The sequence below is a fragment of the Macrobrachium nipponense genome, chromosome 24 (genome assembly GCF_015104395.2).
Source record: "Macrobrachium nipponense isolate FS-2020 chromosome 24, ASM1510439v2, whole genome shotgun sequence".
Taxonomy (NCBI): domain Eukaryota; kingdom Metazoa; phylum Arthropoda; class Malacostraca; order Decapoda; family Palaemonidae; genus Macrobrachium; species Macrobrachium nipponense.
Genome location: NC_061091.1, coordinates 34459057 through 34480497, shown reverse-complemented (window position 1 = coordinate 34480497; position 21441 = coordinate 34459057). Strand labels below are relative to the sequence as shown.

Below are 21441 nucleotides of genomic sequence, written 5' to 3'. Positions count from 1 at the left end.
ACGGAGCAAATATTATGAGAATGCGACGTATGCATTTCGGAGATTTGCGGTGGAGAATCCGCGCACGCAGGGAAGGAAAGTTTTTTTTTTAAATTCACCATAAATCTAAATATTGTGCTAGAGACTTAAAATTTGTTTCAAAATGAAGATAAATGACTGAATATTACTAGACTGTAAGAGTTTTAACTTACAATTGCGTTTTTCGACCATTTCTGTAGAGTCAAAAAGTTGACCGAACGTGGTTTTTTTTCTATTTATCGTGATTTATATGCAAATATTTCGAAAATGAGAAAAGCTACAACCTTCAATTATTGTATTGTTGTATTCTACATGAAATTGTGCACATTTTCAAACATAAAACTTTATGTAACGGCTAATTTAAAATGGTGCAAACATTATGACAATCGGACGAAAAAATTTATGATTTTTTTCGGAAGAGTTACCGTGCGGACGTAAGGAAAACATTTTTTTTCCCATAAATTCACCATAAATCAAAATATTGTGCTAGAGACTTCCGATTTGTTGCAAAATAAAGGTAAATGATTGAATATTACTAGAATTTAAGAGTTTTAGCTTAAAATTCTGTTTTTTGACCATTTCGGTAGAGTCAAAGTTGACCGAAGGTTGAAATTTTGGCACTTATCGTTATTCATATGAAAATATTTCAAAACTGATAAAAGCTACAACCATGGATTATTTATTGTGTATTCTAAATGAAATGGCGCACATTTCCATATATAAAACTTTATGTTATGACTAATTTAAAATGGTGCAAACATTACGACAATCGTACAAAAAAATTTATGATTTTTTCGGAAGAGTTACCGCACGGACATAAGGAAAAAGTTTTTTTTCATAAATTCACCATAAATCGACATATTGTGCTAGAGACTTCCAATTTGTCGCAAAATAAAGGTAAATGATTGAATATTACTAGAATATAAGAGTTTTAGCTTACAATTGCGTTTTTCGACCATTTCGGTAGAGTCAAAGTTGACCGAAGGTTGAAATTTTGACACTTATCGTTATTTATATAAAAATATTTCAAAGCTGATGAAAGCTACAATCATGAGTTGTTTTTAGTTGTATTCTACATAAAATTGCGCACATTTTCATATACAATACTCCATGTAAAGGCTAATATAAAATGGTGCAAAAATTATGTCAAAGTGACGAAATAATTTCTGAGATGTGTTGCTGATGTTTTTTAGTGCGAGAAGAAAGAAATTCGCGCTTGCGCACCTGGGTAACGATTGTAAACAAAACAACGCCTTGATCCGTGAGCTCCAAGCATCCCCCAAGGCGTGTGATTCAAAAGTTTTCGCCTGGTAGCCTATAAGTATTTTTCCGTAAATTTTTAAAAAAACTTTTAATATCGATTTACCATACGTCCAATCGGCACCCAACAGACAATTTATGTCGACGTATAATACGTCCAATCGGCGTTTAAGGGTTAAGTGATTAGGAATTAAGACTATGTATGCAGAAAACTAATAAAGCAGTTACATATTGAATTACTGTAGTTTTCAGTATTGAATCCAAAATAGTCTTTTGAGCAAGAGGTAAAAGATATGTTGGACCTTCATTCTAGGGGCATGTCATTGTCATTGGCTGGTTGTGGATTCTTGGGAGTGTATCTTATTGGAGCTCTTGAATGTCTGAGCCGCTTTGCTCCACGTTTCGTAAGTAAAGTCCAAGTAGCAGGTGCATCAGCAGGAGCTCTCATGGGAGCCTCTCTCATTTGCAATGTACCATTGGATGGTGTCCGTTTTGGATTTCTTCGCATTGCAGAAGAAGCACAGAAGTGGAAGATGGGTCCATTTACCCCAGGATTTAAATTTGAAAGCCATCTACTGAAGGGACTAGAGGCTTTGCCACATGATGCGCATACCAAGGCAAGTGATCGCCTTCATGTATCTCTTACTCGTGTGCCTGATATGAGTAATGTTATTATTTCTAGTTGGGATTCTCGTGAAGATCTCATTCAGACTCTTCGATGTTCTTCCTTTATTCTTGGATATTCAGGATTACAGCCTCCAATGGTCAAGGGTGTACGTTATATTGATGGGAGTTACAGTAACCGACAGCCTGTTATTGAACCTAATGCTATAACAATTAGTCCTTATTCAGGGTACGCAGATATATCCCCTAGAGAAGATGACCAGTCGTATGGAAAGTTGAAATGGTATCAACAAAGCTTTGATGTTTCGTATGCAAATGCTGTTAGTATCTATAGAACTTTAATGCCACCGCCACCACTTGTACTTAATCAGTATTATTGTAGAGGGTATTCAGATACTGTTCTGTACCTTAGGAAACTAAAAAAGTCTTAACAGGAATGCTTTAGAGTTATATTAAGGTTCTTAAATGATATACTTTTTTAAAGTTGAAATGATTGTAGTCTTTTCTAACTTCAAGGGAAAGCAAATCATACTTTCAGTGACATTTAAGTAGCAGTGATATTAATATTATTAAGATGCTATATACAGCTGATGAATGGGAATAAATGCTGTGTTTATACCGTTTGATAATCATGTATTCTTAAAATATAAACAGCTTGATTGTGTACAGACATTGTGTACGAAAACTAGTTAAGCTGTGTAATAAAGTGCAATGTTCTAATATACATGTGAAGTGTAGACTATCATCTTGGGAAGATGCACTCTAGAAATTCTATATATGATCATGTACTGCATTTTCATTGTGAATGCATCCATTATGTGTGGTTGTTACTGCTAAGCTGAAGTCCAGTTACATTGCCATTTGTTCTTTAAGATTAAATTTCTTATCATTTTGGTAACATGCATTTGATCTGTGATTTTCATTTTCATTTTCTTAGAAAGTATTTTTTTTATTTAAGGAGAATGATCAGGAATTCCTTTTTGTATATTTTTTATTATCAGCTTTTTTGGGCCAAAGTTATTTGGTTTGATACTTACTTACTCCATAGGTTTTCTATATTTATCTCACATTAGTTTTATCTTGCCATGTAAATATTCCTTTGTAAACCGTAATCCTTAGCTTCTTGAATTAATGCTAGCTACTCTTATTACTCACATTATCACATGTATAGTACCAAATTTCTTTTCTCCCTGCTTGAGTGAACTTTTGAACTTTTTCTTAACAGTAGGATACAAGAGAAACTGCAGTGCTACCTTCAAGTGCCATGCTCCCATGTTACAGTTTAATGTTAGTTACTACCTGTAATTATTTATATATTTGCATAATGCTGACTGAAATTGACATGCTTTAGCCTCTAGTCTTTTGTTTTTTTCTCATTTCTGGGTGGTGTGTTATTTCCATGCACTGCCTATTTCTTAGTTACTGTTTGGACCTTAGGTTTTTCATGAACATTTTCAAGGCTTTTCTTTTAGGTACCTTGATGTTTGTGAATGTTACTTGTGTGGGTTGTTTTGAACAAGGCACCAGTAATGGTTATGAGGATTCAGAGTGCCTTTTATTATGGTTATGTTTGTCACCATATTTATATTTAGTAAAGGAATTGGTATGAAGTTTTCATTTTTTCTCAGACGTTGAGAAACATTGATCTGTACTACTACACTTGTGTTTGCTTGACTCCATACATTGACAGTTACATTTTGTTAATATTGTTAAACCTATTAAGAGTTTTTATTATGAATCATGAATGAATGACTGCAAAGATTGCTATGTAAATTTTAATGTATTTACTGGGCATAGCCTAGATGATAAAAGTACTGTACTGTATATAAATAACTTTTGTCAAGTTGTCTTATTTCTTAGACACTAACATGCTATTTAACTTTCATGTTAGAGTAATAGCAGATACAGTATAATTTTATTTTCGTGGAGATAAGATTAGTCTTAAACCTTGTAGGCCCATGAACATATCTCTGGCTGGATGTGGATTCTTGGGGGTTTACCTGATGGGTGCATTGGATTGTCTCAAGCAGTTTTCACCACACTTCATCCAGAAAGCCCAAGTATTTGGTGTGTCTGCAGGAGCTCTCCTTGGAGCATCAGTAATATGCAATGTTCCTCTAGATGGTGTCAGATTTGGTTTTCTTCGTATTGCAGCTGAGGCACAAAATTGGGTAATGGGGCCTTTCAGTCCTGGATTTAAATTTGATGAATATTTGTGCAAGGGCCTAGAAAGCCTGCCTCCTGATGCCCATGTTAGAGCAAGTGGTCGTCTTTATGTTTCACTCACCCGTGTTAGAGACATGAAAAACATTGTAATATCAAAATGGGACACCCGAGATGATCTCATTCAAACGTTAAGGGGCTCATGCTTTATCTTAGGCTACTCTGGAATGAAACCTCCTTTGTTCAATGGCGAAAGGTATATTGATGGCGGTTATAGTAATGCCAGTAAAGGATTGTCTTTAGATGGTAGGGTTATCTCTGTTAGCCCATTTTGTGGAGATGCTGACATTTGCCCAGAGGAAGATCAAGGAGTAGGAAAACTGAAGTTTTCTAACATACCCATGGATGTTTCATTTTCAAATGCTGTTCGATTTTATAGAACTTTAATGCCACCACCACCACACATTCTGAATGAATATTATCATTTTGGGTATTTAGATGCTTACAGATACCTAAAGAAACAAAGAGCCATGCTGCATGGGCTTTGAATTTTTTCTTTTTTTATTCAAAGAAAATTTTTTACCAATTTGATATGTAAATAGTGTTAATGTATAGTTTTTTTTATAGAAAGTCATTCATTCATTCATTCAAGTTACTGGGTGGGTAGTACTGCTGAACCTCTATTGATAAGTGATTCTATATATATTACTGTATCTTTTTGTATGTCTGTTATTAAATGGGCTACCAAATGTTCCTTGATAGTCATTAAGTTACACTACATTGTCAAAAAGGAGGGAGGATGATGAAAGGGAATTGCATTAACATTAAAGAGGTAGGGTGCTGTGCAAGTTATATATTTTATATTATTAGATATAAATTTCTATGATAAATACAGTAGTACTGAGTTAAACCACAGAGTATAAGTAAACTTTTATGAGATCTTTGAGACATTCAAGTGTGAGACAAATTACACTTTATCACAATGTGTGATTCCCCAAAATATTTTATGAAACCTCACTCACACTCATGGTTTACTAACAGATTTAACTGTCAGTATGTAATTCATTTGTTTGTTCGTTTTAACTCTACTGCCTTATTGGATAAACTTGAATTATGTGCTTTATTCCTACACAATAGACAAATCCTCGGTTCTTTACATTAGAAATTACTTTTGGTGAAGCTGGAAAATGGCCACCAAACTCTTGAACAAGATGGTTCAGCAGTATGTAACTACTGTCTGGTAGTTAAGGATACCCGCTTGCCTGGATGTAGGCATTTCAGTTTGCTTTTGGCTTCCATACAATGCAGGCCGTTGTTAAGCTCAATTTTCCCAGTGGGATCTTTTCTTACTTTTTTATATATTGTATTTACTGTGTAAGATATTTATTAATATACAAATCCATGATTTGTGAGAGCCTTTCAGGCTGCCTTCCCCCAGCTCATGCGTTTCGGGGCTGGCAGCCAAGGGCATAACATTGGCCTCCATCACATCCTCATGCCCTCTGCTTGTAAGGGCACAACAGTATATCTTTTATGAGTATTTGTGGATGTTGTTCTTGCCACGTGCTGTTGGAGAGTTTGCCGGGAGGAAACTTCGGAGAAGGGTTGTCAAGTGTCGTTGGAAGTTTTTTTTGCTTTTGACAGTGCCCTCAGTAGCCACCCCTTCATCCTCATTTCTCTCTCCCAGTAATTTTTCCTTATGGCATTCTCTCCTTCAGGAATGACCTATCCTTTGCACTCTTCGCTCGCTTTTTTGGCAAAAAGAGGGAGGGGAATGGTTGGTGGTAAGGCGACCTCTTTGGAAGGGCCTCCTCCCACTTAGTAGGGTAATTACCCTCAGAGCAAGAGGAGTCCTCATCTAATAATCTTCTTTGCTTTTTTCTTCAGGTTTACAGTGAGCATCGTAGGCACAGCAGTAGATGGCTGGATTGTTGTTGTTGGTTTTCCTTTTCTTAGGATTTTCAACTTTGGCATTCCTGTATGCTGTGGCACTGCCTTGCTGTATCTGTAGTCTATCTGCTCCTGCTCTGCCTCCTATTTTGATTGCTCTTGTTTCCCTGATGACCAGTCATGGGACAGTTCCTGCTGTGCCTCCTGCCCCAGCTGCCCTGATTACCCCTGTTGTTACTGATGTTCCTGTAGTTATTGTCGGCCGGGCTGCTGCTGTATGTTCTCCTGCGCAGCTGCCCTGGTCCATCCTGTTGCTATTCCTGTAGATGTTGAAGAGGAGTTTGAGGAAAAATTCCTGTGAAGTGAGCCCCTTTTTCAAACTTATCCTTGCCTGCATCTTCTGCTGCCTTCTCCCCTTCTTCTTCCAAGGCTCATCAGTCATCCTCTTTTTCTTCCAAGGTTTATCAGTCATGGAAGAATAAGGTTGCTTCTCTTCCCCCTAAGAAGTTCCTTCATGGAACTTCTAAGGAGCTGCCTCCTTTCGGGGAAGCAGTGGGTTCTTTCGTCAGCTCTTCCCGGCCTTTGGGCTTGGGAACTGAACAGCATCCCTCACAGGGTCTTGCATTTTCAGGAGCCATCAGGCACGCAGACTTTGGTTTGCACTCCACAGCCAGTCCTTTGAAGTCCACTTCTAAGACTGGTGCTGTGCCAGGGTGTAAGCCTAGCCAAGGCCTCCAAGTGCTTGATTTTCTATGAAGTCTCTAGCATCCTGAGCTAGTGTCAGAGAGACCTCTCACTGTCCCCGTTCAGGTACAGGGTGAGAGAAAAGCCAGAACATGCAAGCGTTCTGGCTCTCCCTGCCAGTACTTTACCAGTACGTACTTGGCCAGGACCTGGTTTGGTGCCTTAGTCTCTGACCGAGCACTTGGTGCCACAGTCTTGGCTGAGCACCTTGAGAAGCAGTGAGGAGATTCCCGTAAGAAGTCCTACTGGACTTATAAGGGACTGCCTCTTTTCAGGGAAGGAGGATTCTCTTGTTGGCTCTTCGTACTCATAAGGCGGGAGCCAATTCACATTCTCCTCTGGAATCTTGAGGGTGCACTTGGTCTCTGACTGAGCTCCTGGTGTTTCAGTCTCGACCGAACACCTAGAGACAATGTTCTCTCTACTCTTCTCTCATAGGTCTCAAACCGTTTCACATTCTCCTCTGGAGTCTCACATTTTGGGAGTCTTGAGTCTTGAGGGCACAGATTCCTTTAAGAAGCCCTACCTGACTCCTAAAGAACTGCCTCTCTGTGGGAAGGCAGGATTCTCTCGTTGGCTCTTCCCGCTCATAGGGTGGGAGCCGATTCGCATTCTCCTCTGGAGTCGTGTGTTTTGGCCACACTCTTGGCTCCAGTTTTAGAAGTCTGTCTAAGAGTGGTGCTGTGACTATCTCTTCTTGGCTTCTTATTAAGCCAAATGGAGACCGCTCCCAATGATAATTTTTTACAAGATTCGGGAGTTTTGCCGGGCACTTGAATTCCTTGGAATTGCGAGCACTAGACTGGAGAGTTTTTTCAGCTCCATAGATTCTGTAGAATCTCAGGCCTTTTCCAAACCAGTATCAGAGGGTTCACTCTTCAGTCTGGTTTATTCACAGAACGAGAGCAGGTGCCGAGATGTGAGGTGTTTCGACACCACCTGCCGACTCTGCCGTCAGGTCCCATCTATTATGTCTTGAATCTTAAGGTCCATATATGCAGGATTCCCCTTTAATCTTTTTTCTCAAGGGGCTTCGCCCTCGAAGGAGATTAGAGTACTTAGGGATGACATTAATGGTTCTTAGCAGACGAGTCTCATCTTAGCTTCATTTGCATGCCAACCAGTACCCTGATTGCATTCGCGCCATCAGCTGGGTTAGACTCAGCTTGCTTGCTTGGTTCGACTTGGCTCGTTTGCTGCCTGATGGATCAACCAAATCGAATACTCAGCTCTGTTTGAGTGACCTTTTCGCTTTCCTCAGGTTGGTGCTTTGCCGTGGTATAAGCTCCCTCCTTCCACGCACTGTTGTCATCATAGGTTGATGACACTCCATGGTTACTCCTCCTCCTGGTTCTAGCAGAACAGGTAGGAGTGCCTGAAGGACACCGCTATGGTATCCCTCCAGGCAATCCCCTATGAAATTTTCCCCCTACCCTGCACCAGTCAGCAACCTATGGGCAATTCTGGTCCTAAGAAAAGGACATTTTCCTAATTAGGATCTCCAGTTTTGTAAGTCCTGAAGTTGTCTTGACCCTTAGGAATGAATCAGTTCCTTGATGATAGTCAAGGAACATGCCAAGGGGTCTGCCATGTCCTCTGGGCAAAGCTAAAAAAGTCAGGCTTCGGAGGACAATCTTGAAATAGCCAGCCTTCTTTTTCTTCTGAGAGTGTGTGCACATTCATGTTTCTCTTTCCATGTTTCTCTTTCAACCTTCTTTCCAGTCAGGAAGAAGGCAGAAGGAAGGACTTAGAAAAGAATACTCATAACAGGCGTTCTAATGGTACTACTTGAAAGAAGAGTAGTCTGTTGAGTCTCTGGACTTGATAATGACATAGCCCGGACCCGGTATAGGTATCCTTTTGAAGTATCTGCTTTCTTCCGGGTCTCGGCCATCTTACATTGAACTTCTGCCTCTTCTGTGTTCCCATCTTGGGAACAGCCAGTTCAGCTAAAAGCTAGTCATCTTCGGTGTCTTTTCGCCATAGATGCTTTGCCTTTGCTCTCTTCATTAGAGAAGGATGGTGGTCTGCTTCCAGTCCCTAATCCTTTTCTTTTCTCTCTCAAATGATGAGGAAGGAATTAGACTGGTGCTTGATCAACAGGAGCCTTTGAATATACTTATATAAATTTTCTTCGCAGCATGCGTCTGTTATCAGATGCACTGACTGAGATAAGTACTTTCTCATCAAAATCCTGAAACTCAAGGCAGCCTTTTTGACCTCTTGGGAATATCCAGATTTGATTTTGAGGCACTTAGTAGATTTGTTAAACAACAACACCACAGTAGTGGCATTTATCACCAAATAAGAGGGTTTTAATTTCCCTCCTGTTTCAGTTAACATGTACTAAGTGCCCGAGTGTAATTATTGTACACTTGCTCTATCGGCCAAATACATTTTGGCATGAAATGTACTGGCAAGCAAATCAGCCTCTGGATTTGAGTGACGGGCAGAGTGTTACTTCCTCACAGATAGATTGTTCATCTTAGTATTGTTTCTCCTCAGTCGAGGCCTAACTACTTAATGAGAAACCTCACTGTCTTGTCGTCACAATGATCCAAGGTCCATAGGCTGTAGTATTTGACTCTCGTTTAGGGTTCCTGTCTCATGCTACATAAACACCCCTGCGAGGATCATCAGACAGAGATATGTCTCAGAAGATATCCTATCATCTTTCTGTTTACCGACCAGTACAACAGAAGTCTGTAGGTCGTCTGCTCCATCGCACCTGACCCATGGGCCACTATGATCGATCAGAATTACTTTTTCAGACAAACTTGACAGTTTTTGTCTTCTCTCTACCTTTATTTTTTAACAAGGTATTCAACAAGCATTGTTTACCCTGAATTGAAAATAAATTACGGAAGACTCCGCCTGTCACCCGACTGGTCAGCTCTGCTTCCAAGGTAATGCTACTGTGTCAGTGACACAGTAGCAGTCCCTCAGGCAGTAAGATCCCTGTGTCCTCACAGCTAAAAGACTGTTCAGCTTTCTTTGCAAGCACAGGTTTTCTTGCCAAGCAGCAATGGAAATACATAATGGGATAGTAACTATTTTCTGTCCTCTGTAACTTTCCAGGGATTGGAGCTGTCTTCGCTAGTTGATGTCATTGATTGGACTTTTTCTCTGGTCAGAGCCGCAAGAGTTGCTTCTCTCTGATTTAATTGGGAAAGACATAGGTCCATATTCGGCTTAGTCTTTCACATGGAAGTACATAGTATGTAATGTTTCTCTTTAGTCAAGATTCAACTACCGATGAGAAACTTCTCTCTGTCTTGCCATCACAGGGATCCCAGGTCTCTAGACAGCATTCAACTCTCATTTAGGGCGCACACACCCATGCAAGAATCATCAGACAGAGATTTGCCTCTTAAACCTGCATCTCGTATCACTCTGGCATTGGCGAAGAGGATAGATGATTTGCATGGACCTTCTTCAATTTCACCCTTCACAAGGCGGGTATCGATGTCTCGACTCTGTCTCAGATGTCGTAGTGAACTCCAAATCATTCAGCATCTGTTGCCAGGTTCGAGTACTTCATGATCCCCTGCACCTTGGACTTTGTTAGTGTGTTGTTGTACTTTAGAAAAAAGACTTTACATCCTTGAAATGGATGTTGATAGCTTTTCCCTAGTACTGACTCAGGAAGAAAGAAGTGTCCAAGGACATGTCTTTCTTCTGGTTTTGTGAGACAATAGGGAGGAGGTTTTTCCGCACCTGACGACATCATCACTTGTACGCTTCCCCTGAGAGCTCACAGAATCAGTGGCTTAGTCCATCCTTTGCATTTTAAAGGAATTTGTTGGTCTGGATGCAGTATACTGCGGTCTCATCAGACCACATTCATGTTCAAGCAGTCCCCAGTTATTGGCGGGGGTTCCGTCCTCGGTGGAGTGCTCTCTTATGGCACAGAGTTTTTGGGAATGGTGCTGATAACCAGTTAACAGCACCTCTGTTAGGTATGTTGTGGTGCCATAACTCTATTATCAGTATCTTATGGCGGCGATAACCAAAACTCGGCGCTAGACAAGTGCCATAGAACCATATCGCCATTAACTGAGACCGCTGATAACCGGGGACTGCTTGTATTCCTACCTTTGGGTATTGCCCACAAGTCCTTGGAACCCCTTTTCCTTAGGATGTGTTTTGGCTGCTCAACAAGTTTTTTTTGTTCTCGGCTCCTTTAACAGGACCAGTAGCATCTCACTAAAGGTGTGGTTCTGGATGTGAGAAGCATTATGAGTGTGACTGTTCTCTCCTCCTCCTCCTCCTTCCACATCTCTCTACTTCTCTTCTTTTGGGCAGAGAATAGGACTCGAACTTACACTTGCTGGAACTGGCATCTGATGCAGTAAGTCTAAATATCAAGCACCCTTCCTATTTTCTTTATATAGAATAATTATACAAACCCTTTTCGAGTCTGCCTTACTGCCTCCAACTATTAAGATTCTTCCTAGCCTTTTTTCGTATGAGTTGTGATTTCTCACTCAATTGAAAAGCTCCAGAAGTCGACATTTGATCTTGCAGTTCCTCTACTCAAATCAATGTGTCAGAGGTAGGTTACTCCTCGCTCTTTCAACTGGGAGTAGTATCCCAGGAGTGAAGAATTCCAATCAGTTCAAAGAGACTCACTCAGATTCCTCCTTCCAAACAGTGAGCCTTCATAATGTCAAGGGCTGAAGGTTTGTATATTGTGTAGAAACAAATGATAATATTTAAAAGTAAATTGTATTTTTCCTAAGTATACAAACCTGAGGTCCTTTACACATTAACCCTTTAACGCCAATTGGACATATTAAACGTCGATATAAATTGTCTGTTGGGTGCCGATTAGACGTATGGTACGTCAATATAAAAAAGTTTTTTCAAAAATTCGTGGAAAAATAGTTATAGACCTACTAGGCGAAAACTTTTGAATCACGCGCCTTGGGGGATGCTGGGAGCTCACGGATCAAGGCATTGTTTTGTTTACAATCGTTACCCAGGCGTGCAAGCGCGAATTTCTTTCTTCTTGCACTAAAAAGCATCAGCGACACATCTCGGAAATTATTTTGTCACTCTGACATCATTTTTGCACCATTTTATATTAGCCGTTACATGGAGTATTATATATGAAAATGTGTGCAATTTCATGTAGAATACAGCTAAAAACAACTCATGGTTGTAGCTTTTATCAGTTTTGAAATATTTTCATATAAATAACGATAAGGGCCAAAATTTCAACCTTCGGTCAACTTTGACTCAACCGAAATGGTAGAAAAACACAATTGTAAGCTAAAACTCTTATATTCTAGTAATATTCAATCATTTACCTTCATTTTGCAACAAATTGGAAGTCTCGAGCACAATATTTTGATTTATGGTGATTTTATGAAAATAACTTTTTCCTTACATCGGCGCGGTAACTCTTCCGAAAAAATCATAAATTTTTTCGTCAGATTGTTGTAATGTTTGCACCATTTTAAATTAGCCGTTACATAATGTTTTATATATGAAAATGTGCACAATTTCATGTAGAATACAACTAAAAACAACCCATAGTTGTAGATTTTATCAGTTTTGAAATATTTTCATATAAATAACGATAAGTGCCAAAATATCAACCTTCGGTCAACTTTGACTCGACCGAAATGGTCAAAAAATGCAATTGTAAGCTAAAACTCTTACATTCTAGTAATATTCAGTCATTTACCTTTATTTTGCAACAAATTGGAAGTCTCTAGCACAATATGTCGATTTATGATAATTTATGAAAAAAAAACATTTTCCTTATGTCCGCGCAGTAACTTCCAAAAAAAATCATACATTTTTTCGTGCGATTGTCGTAATGTTTGCACCATTTTGAATTAGCCGTTAAATAAAGTTTTATATATAAAAATGTGCGCAATTTTACGTAGAATACAACCAAAAACAACCCATGGTTGTAGCTTTTATCAGTTTTGAAATATTTTCATATAAATAACGATAAGTGCCAAAATTTCAACCTTCGGTCAACTTTGACTCTACCGAAATGGTAAAAAAACGCAATTGTAAGCTAAAACTATTACATTCTAGTAATATTTCATCAATTACCTTTATTTTGCAACAAATTGGAAGTCTCTAACAAAATATTTCGATTTGTGGTGAATTTATGAAATAAACTTTTTCCTTACGTCCGCGCGGTAACTTTTCCGACGTCCGATTGTCGTAATGTTTGCACCATTTTAAATTAGCCGTTACATAAAGTTTTATATACGAAAATGTGCGCTTTCATGTAGAATACAACCAAAAACAACCCATGGTTGTAGCTTTTATCAGTTTTGAAATATTTTCATATAAATAACGATAAATAGAAAAAAGTTGTCCTTTGGTCAACTTTAACTCGACCGAAATGGTAAAAAACTGCAATTGTAAGCTACAACACTTACAGTCTAGTAATATTTAATCAATTACCTTCATTTTGCAACAAAGGGGAAGTCTCTAGCACAATATTTCAATTTATGGTGAAATTTTGAAAACCGCTTATTTTTTATGCCCGCGTGTTACGAATTCATGCATCATTTTGTGATAATATTTTGTCTGTGTTGCCTTGATCGTTTTACAATGTGTTATATACTAAAATGATTGCAATTTAATGTACAATACAACAAAAAATAAATTAACTCATTAGCTTTAACCATTTTACTCACAGAGCGATTTGTATACAATTATATATGAAATTTTTTTTTGTGCTGTCATATATCCCAATACTATTTATATGTGATATGAGATTTTTTTTTCATTTCTGATGGTTGCATACTAAACTTCAGGCAATGATAAAAAAAGGAGCCAAAAATGAACTCTTAATCTTGAAAACTAAGCGTGCTGTGATTTTTTGAAAAAAACATTTTTTCCGCTTCGGCGCTCACTCGCAAATGCCGCCGCCATACGGGAGATGATTTTTAAAATACCGCTTCGGCGTTTAAGGGTTAAGCCCACCTCATGCCATGCCTCAATCTGAAACATGGGGTGAAAGGCAAACTGGAATGCTGATACATCCGGGTAGGCAGATATTTTTGCCTACCACCTTGTTCAAGAGTTTAGCTGCCATTTTCCAGCATTGCTGAAAGTAATTCCTAATGTAAAGGACCTCAGGGTTGTATAGTTAGGAAAAATATAATTTACTTTTAAAAATTTTCATGTTTTAGCTATTTACAGTGATTAATGCATATCATATGTTAAATAAAAGGTTTTATGCAGTTTGAATAGGGAAGAAAGCACATTTATCATCTAAGTTAATTTCAGTAACTTCTTGTGACACATTTTATTTTAATGTAATATTTTTTCATATTTCTTAGCAACCCTAAGAAGTTTCATGTTTTGTAATTTCGAGAGATGCCTCATAATCTAGCAGTAAACTTGAGATTAGGATTATCAAAGATGCTTGATTGTAACACATACATTTACATTAGGCGCATACATTTACATAAGCACTGATACCTGTACATATTTTATGTGAATGGGTAAGTTAGACAAATTCTGAATCCAGATTCATAACTGAAGAAGCATTTTTTATAAATATTCAAGTCTATCAGGTGACATAGGGTGATTTGTGATATATGCTCTAAGACTCATGCCACTCCTGGGTAACTTAGATGAAAACTTCCTCTAGACTGTTTTATCAGTTAAGTACTATGTTGGACAGATTCAGTTCTTTCTGAAGCATGTTTTTTTTCATACTTTAGCTTGCACGAGCACAAAATTTGCCTTGTTTGAGATTTGGCGCAGGTACAAATGTCATTTGGCTTGGGGATGACGATTTGTATTTGGATAAAGCCTTGGAAGTTATTGCTGATTAACTCTGTTTTGTTTTTCTGAAATTTGGCATTCAGTATAACACACTCCTAGGCTTTGTCTTCTGAATGCTTTTGGGAGCATGACAAATTAAAATTCTTAGCTTGACTAAAATTTATTTTTATATAAGTTACTTATTAATGTTTGTAACTCACACAGCAACTTAAATATTGAAATTCACTATAGTTCATTTATTATTTTAGTGTAGGTGACGAACCCAGCCCACTTCCAGGGGAGAATAAGTATAACACAGCTGAAGAGTTCAATTCATTTCTGCCGGTTAACGACTGAACTTCAGTTGTCTTGAGCAGCTTTATTTTGAATTTTGGTCTCCAGAGGGTTGTACTTGTTCTCCATTTGGTGAAGTATTCATTATTTTGGTGGCCTTCATGCTCTTTCTAGATAGCTTAGGTTTATTTAGACCTGTTTTTCACTGATTATAACATTATTCCTGACTATGTCTTGACTCTAGTGCTTCTAGTAATTGTTTTTGCAGCAAAGGCTGCAAAACTAGATTGATGAAAACCTCCTATGATTTACACACAATCTGTAGTAACTGTAGAGGACAGAATTACTCAATTGATTTGACTTGTATTGAATGCTGGGACTGGGACCAGGGGAAATGGAAGACTTTGAAAGCCCATTTAGATCAACTTGAAAGAGGCAGAAAAAGAAAGGCGGCTGCTAGAGCAAAGCTGGAAGCTTATCTAGCTTAGATTACACTCCTGAATTGGATGTAGCCAATTTACCTGTTCCGTCATCTCCTTTAACTGATTTTCCCTCATTAACCAGCCCCTTACTATTCCACACACTCCTTTACCTGGCTCCCATGCTTCCTACCCTAATGCCATTGCCAGTCTCAAAGTGTGTGTTGACCAGATATTTGGTCTCATAATTAACACCATGGCTCAGTTAGTGGCATCCTTTAAGGTTCTTATGGACAAAGTGTGTGTTAAAAGTGCAAGTGCAAATTATAGTTTCAGTGGAGGAGATGGCTACTCATCCTGCTGAAGCTCTTAGGGAAAGGTCACTGTCAGACTCTCCTAAACCTAGGAGAAGGCAGGGAAAGGTCACTGTCAGACTCCCCTAAACCTAGGAGAAGGCATACTGTAAGTCCAAGGGAAGTCATTGGGGATTGCCCCCGGGTAGTCGCCTCCCCCCTCCCCCAGTTGAGCCTGTTGACTGGTCCCAGGTCTCGGTGGACAGCCATTGGAAAGGCATCCGTAAGGATATACATGAGCTTTTTTTTACAGTGCTTTGGATTCCAGTCTGGATAAGAGGCACAGATGGCTCTTCTCTGATGGATCTCGACATTTGAAGAGACGCATAGTGGTTGCAGACTGCTGTTCTCCGCCTCCCTGCAAGCGACTCAGGACCCTGGGTGTAGTCCTTAGCTGTCCTGTAGTTTCTGGGACATCCCAGAATGTTTTCCTCCAAGCGTCCAGTGGAAGAGCGCCAGTATTTTGCACCCAAGCGTCTATCCAGTTCCCAAAAGTGCCCATCGTCTAGGCTCCCAGTAGATCCTGAACGCCACCAGCTCCCATATACCCAGCGCCAGTTTCTGAGAACTCAGCGCAACCTCCTGTACGCTCAGCCCCAGCCCCCAGTGCCACACTCCAAGTGTCCGGCGCCACCTCTTCAGTTGCCTACTGCAATTGCTCCCTCTCCCATGGAGCATGATCCTTTGCTGGAGCCATTCAGCGCCAAGTCGATGACATTATGGGCCTTCTTGAGGCCACCTACAGCACCAAAGGACCCTCTGGACATGCTTCCGATTTCTTGAGATAACGAGGTGCTCGACCAGGCACCTGCTCCCACAGCTTAAGCAGTTCACCTCATATATTTTTCAGTCACTTTTCCGTCTTTCCAGCTGCCTGGGCTTCTCCTGCCTCTGCATTTTAGATTAGGAACCAGCCTGTTGAGAGTTTCAGGCTTCCTAAGATGGTTCTGTCCTCATCCAAGGAAAGCCTTGAAAGAGATTCGAGAGTGGCTTTTGGAGAAGAGGGATTAGGGTAGGCAGTCTTCTGTGCTCCTCCCTCTCATCCTTCACACAGGAGATATCTCTCTCATGCCACTGGAGAAGTTTCTTTTTGGGGTCACCTCCTCCCAAGGGGACTTCTCTAGGCTATGGATTCATCTCTAAAGTCATCCTTCACGTTGGCCAAGATCATGCTCTCATCTATGGAGCTAGACCATTTAGTGAAGAAGGTTTTTAAAGTTTTTGAAGTACTTTAACAATGTTTTTATAAAAAAAAATTTCTACTGTATGAACATTTGCACAATCCATATTTTATTTATGCTTGTAAATACTCTCCTGTCTATATACCAAACAGGTAAAAATCTGATACTAATACATAATTTTATCTAGTGAAAACAACCAGGCTCTTCAGTAAACTTGATTTTACTACCTGACACAAAGAAACATCCTCTCCATGGGCATTTTGACTTTCAGAGAAGTGGTATACTCTCAGGTCCTCAAGAGTCAAGACACTTCACCAGCAAGTGTCGTACTGTGAAAGGTTCAAAGTATTATGTACTGTATTACAGAATTACTAAAAACAGAGAAAATCACCTTCAGAAGCCTGTGATGTGCATGTGTGACCAAATTTTAGTTGGTAAAGGACAGCTTTTCCTTTATGGAAAAGCTGATTTGCTAATATCTGACATTTTCTGCCTAAACTGTACTTTAGCATAAGGTTTTCCAGCCATTCATGAATTTTGTTAATAAGACAGTCACCGGTTATCATCAGACTTGGTTAATGGCGGTCCGGTTTTATGGTGCTTTTCTAGTGCCATAAAATCGCCGAATTATTATGGTGCCATAATGCACCAAGTTATCGGTGTGGCACCATAGCATACGTAACAGAGGCACCATTAACTGGTTATTGGGGCCATAAGTGCCATAAGTCGCAGAGTTTCGGTTAATGGCGGTTTTCGCTTATCTGCACCCCGCTGAGAACAGTACCCCCGCCGATAACCGGGGACTGCCTGTACCCGGAGTGGCGCCCTAAAATGGTTAAGAGATATGTTTTTTGTGCAGGTTGAGTTTAGTCTTTGCCTATCCAGTGTGTGTTGGTATGAGAAGGTAACTAGGGAATTACAAATGTCTCCTCACAAGTCCGTTTAGTGACCACTGTATATTTTATATGGGGAGCCACCAGAAAAGAGTGCTGATGAAACCAGAGATTGGTAGTTGACAGACTCCATTCAAAAGGTTTCTTAATAGTTACAAGTCCCACCTTACATCCATCAGACTTTTTCTGAGGTTGGAACTTTGTTTGGCCACCTTTTGCTGCCATTTGTCTCTTCCTAGAGCATTCAAACCAGAATAGGGAAGGACTTAGTAGATTCCTTGTGCATATAGCCCAGTTTTTCCAGATGACACTGGAAATGAAGTCTGGGCCTGTTACAGGTTAGGCTCATACTGAGCTGCTCTCAAGTCAGTAATTGCTAACATGTTTCCACAGTCTGGAAGTGGATCGGTTTGCCACATGCGAGAACCATCAACTACCAGTGTATGTATCTCTGAACCTGGACATTCAGGCAGTAGCAAGACAAGAGATGTGAATTTCTGGTGATAGAAGTTCACTCTCGACGTGGTTCGGAAGTCATGTAAAGCCATTGGTCTCGTTGCTGAATAACTACTGGTTCCATGCAACGTAAAAACACCATACAAACAAACAAACAAACAAAGACAAGCATTCCTACAGGACTGGAACAAACAGAACCATTTGCCTTGTAGCCTGAAGCAGCCAAATTGTAATTGGATCCTTGTTTCTTCCACAATGGGCTAAAGAATAATTATACTATTGCTGCCTGTTGTTCTATCCCAGACAGGTGGAATTTTAAATCTAGTCCACTGTGAAGATTATTTACCTAATATTGCTAGGTACCTAGTGCAAACTATGGTATTCAACATACCAGTCCTTATTGGAATGTGGTTACATTACCCCCTACACTTATAGCTATGGTGAATCTGGTAAAATATTTTTACATTTTATTAACTTTTGAGGTCAAGCACCTTGCTGTTTCAATAATCATGGCATACAAGCCAGCATTGGCAAAACACCTGTGTTATGTTTTGAAATTTATTCTAATAATAGAAATTGTTAATTCACATTCTCCAGTCTTTTTCACTGTAAAGGTTAACTTTTAAAAGGTTTCCCATTACCTGGTCCCTGAATAAGGGTCTTAGACTTCTGTCATCTGCTTGATTCATGTGTCACAAAAGTCAGTCTTCGTGTTTGCTTTGTCATCAGGTGTTTGGATTACCCTACTTGGCTCTCTTACACAGACAACATTTCACCACTCATATACCTAAGTATCATATGCTGTTGTTTCCTGGCCTATCATTCCTGGCCAAGAATGAGGCCTGTTATAAGGAGAAAATCCCCTTTTCTGATAAAGGAACTCGGTATTAGCACCTGATATAAAATATTATGCCTGGTTCATGCACTTTAAAATTTGCCTAGGTGTCACAGCAAACATCCCAGATGGTCCTATTTTTCCTGCACCCTAGTACCAACAAACATGAGCTGAGAATGATTTTAGTGGCCCTATTAAAAGGCCAATCCTCTGTTTTCATATGTCACATGCCATCCAAAAGGCGAGTACATCATTAACTTTCTTCGGAAATGTTTCCTTTGAAGAAGTCTTTGAGTGTACAAAGTGGTTATTAATTATTGACAGCAGTATTCTTGAACTGGTGAAGGAGCAATATTCCTGCAACCAGACCTGGCATAATTAGGTAAGTCACTGCAATGGGTAATACATTTAAATGTTCATGTGTCTCCTGTTCTCTATTGCCAGACCCGAATGAGTATCCAGAATGAAGACTGATAACCTATGATTTTTACCTTACATAAAAAATTCTTGAAACACCTATGCCATGAGAGTGGTGGTCATGCTGAGATATTGTTAGGGAAGGCACAGTAATCCTGCAGCCAGACCCAACATAATTAGGTAAGCAACCTTCAAACCACAAGAATAATTACATATTGGCTCGTGTGTTGTTCCCTGTTCCTTATTGCCAAGCCATATGGGTATCTGGAATAAAGAAAATGGTTAATAACCTGTGACTATACCTTGGACCAAAAATTAATTTGGGTTATTGGGATTTATTTATTAGGAGCTAAGCCATTTTGTCTCTTGTCAATTTCTTTGTAAGTTCCCTTGAGGACGAACAGCAGCTACATAATAAAAAAAACAATTTTGATGCAGGAAAAATCCATTTTTGGTAGCCATTGTAAGTCCTCAAACCCACACACTTCCCCTGATGAAAAGGCATGGGACTGGGATGAACACATTTATCTTACACAGACGGGGCATGTAATAAAGATGGCATCAACTTCTCACATCTGTACAAGTATAATGCAGAGCCTAGGTAACCATTTTAGGGTCCTTTATGCCAATAATCACTATTCTGGTTGCGACCAATTTTAAGGGAATTCTTTGTACGTAGTTGGTATGTCTGTCGTCTTATGGAGCCCCGGGGGTGACCATGAGAAAGTAACTCCTTTGAGGACTAACAGCGGCTACCAAAAATAGGTTTTTCCTTTGTCAAAACCTGTTTTATACGCTGGAAGCACATGTTCACCGTCACCTGGGAGAATGGTGAATTGTAGCCAAATATTTTGATTCTGTTTTTGTGGTTATAATAAAATGTTCATTTCCTCCACACTTATTGATCATTGCCACAGTACATTTTTTTTCATTTCACTGATGTTAAGAATTTTACTGGGAGTCAGGACTTGGAGTATGCACAAAGTACAGGCGGTCCCCGGGTTACGACGGTTCCGGCTTACGACGTTCCGAGGTTACGACGCTTTTTCTTAAATATTCAATGGAAAAATCCGTCCTGGGTTACGACGCTTGTTCCGAGGTTACGACGCTGACGCTTCCGACGCTCCGAGTTAACGACGCTTTTAAAAAACGCATACTATGATAAAAATCCTTTATAGTTTAGCACAGTATATTAATAAAAATAAGTTTCTGGTTAGATTACAACAAAAATTTTGAGATTATGATGATTTTCGACACTTTTTATGTTGTATTTTTCTATGTTTTTTAGTGACGCCTCATATGCGGAACTAGTTTCCGAGCGAATGAATACATTCTAGTTTACATATAACAGTCCAAAAGCGCAAATAATGAAAAAATCATTGCTTGTTTCCAGTAATAATAACAAAACGAAGTTTCTGGTTAGATTACAACGCAAATTCCAAGTATCCAAAGAGAGACATTATCCAGTAATTTGATCAGAGATGAGAGACGGAGAGAGATCTGAGACGGGAACAAGGAGTGACAGAGGGAACGAGAAGGAGACGGAGGAAGGAGAGAGACGGAGATGCGTGACGGGGGATGGGGAAGGGAGAGAAGTGAGAGGGATGTGATGGGAAGGAGAGAGGATCTGACCGAGGATGGAGGGGGGGAGAGAGGGAGGGGCGAGAGGACGTGATTGAGGTGAGACGAGCTGGGAGGACGCCCGAGAGTGATGAGGGCGGAGAGACGAGAGACGATGGGAGGAAGGAGGAGGACGGGGGGAGGGAGTGATAGAGTGGATGGATGAGAGGAGAAGGTAAGGGATCGGCTGAGGGGAGAGAGAGAGAGAGAGTAGAAGAGGAGGAGAGCGGTAGAGAGAAGTGGAATGTATGATGTGGAGAGAGAGTGAGAGAGAGAGAGAGAGAGAGATTGAGAGACCGAGAGAGAGAGAGAGAGAGAGGGGAGAGAGAGGGAGAAGAGGAGAAGAGAGAGATGGGAGAGAAAGAGAAGAGGGAGGCGGCTTCCGACGCTCCGAGTTAAGGACAGAGTGTGTTCGTTTTCGTTAAACGGCCTCTGACTCTGCCAGTAAATGTTTTGTTGATACTAATAATATAAGCCTATTTAAAGATACGTTTACTTTAATTAGTCTATATGATACGTAAATAGTAA

General features: G+C 39.8%; 2 protein-coding genes across 3 annotated transcripts in view; both read left to right on the top strand.

Annotated features, from left to right (window-relative positions):
* Positions 1–21441, top strand: part of LOC135205576 (patatin-like phospholipase domain-containing protein 4) — a 147315-nt gene that overhangs the window by 108740 nt on the left and 17134 nt on the right. The window contains exon 4 of one of the 2 annotated variants that reach the window (XM_064236344.1): positions 1592–2348. The exons of the other annotated variant lie outside the window; for it this stretch is intronic. Within the exon in view, the coding sequence (XP_064092414.1) occupies positions 1592–2333 (742 nt within the window). The 3' untranslated portion in view covers positions 2334–2348. Of the gene's footprint in view, positions 1–1591; positions 2349–21441 lie in introns of those variants that run through there. 2 annotated transcript variants of the gene reach the window in all.
* LOC135205577 (patatin-like phospholipase domain-containing protein 2) lies at positions 2345–20763 on the top strand. Its single transcript, XM_064236346.1, has one exon. It carries the CDS (start codon positions 3861–3863, stop codon positions 4611–4613), a length of 753 nt encoding a protein of 250 aa, XP_064092416.1. The 5' UTR covers positions 2345–3860; the 3' UTR covers positions 4614–20763.

Bases quoted from the DNA above. Each gene is read 5' to 3' on its own strand.
- LOC135205577 (XM_064236346.1), top strand. From the start codon at position 3,861: ATGAACATATCTCTGGCTGGATGTGGATTCTTGGGGGTTTACCTGATG.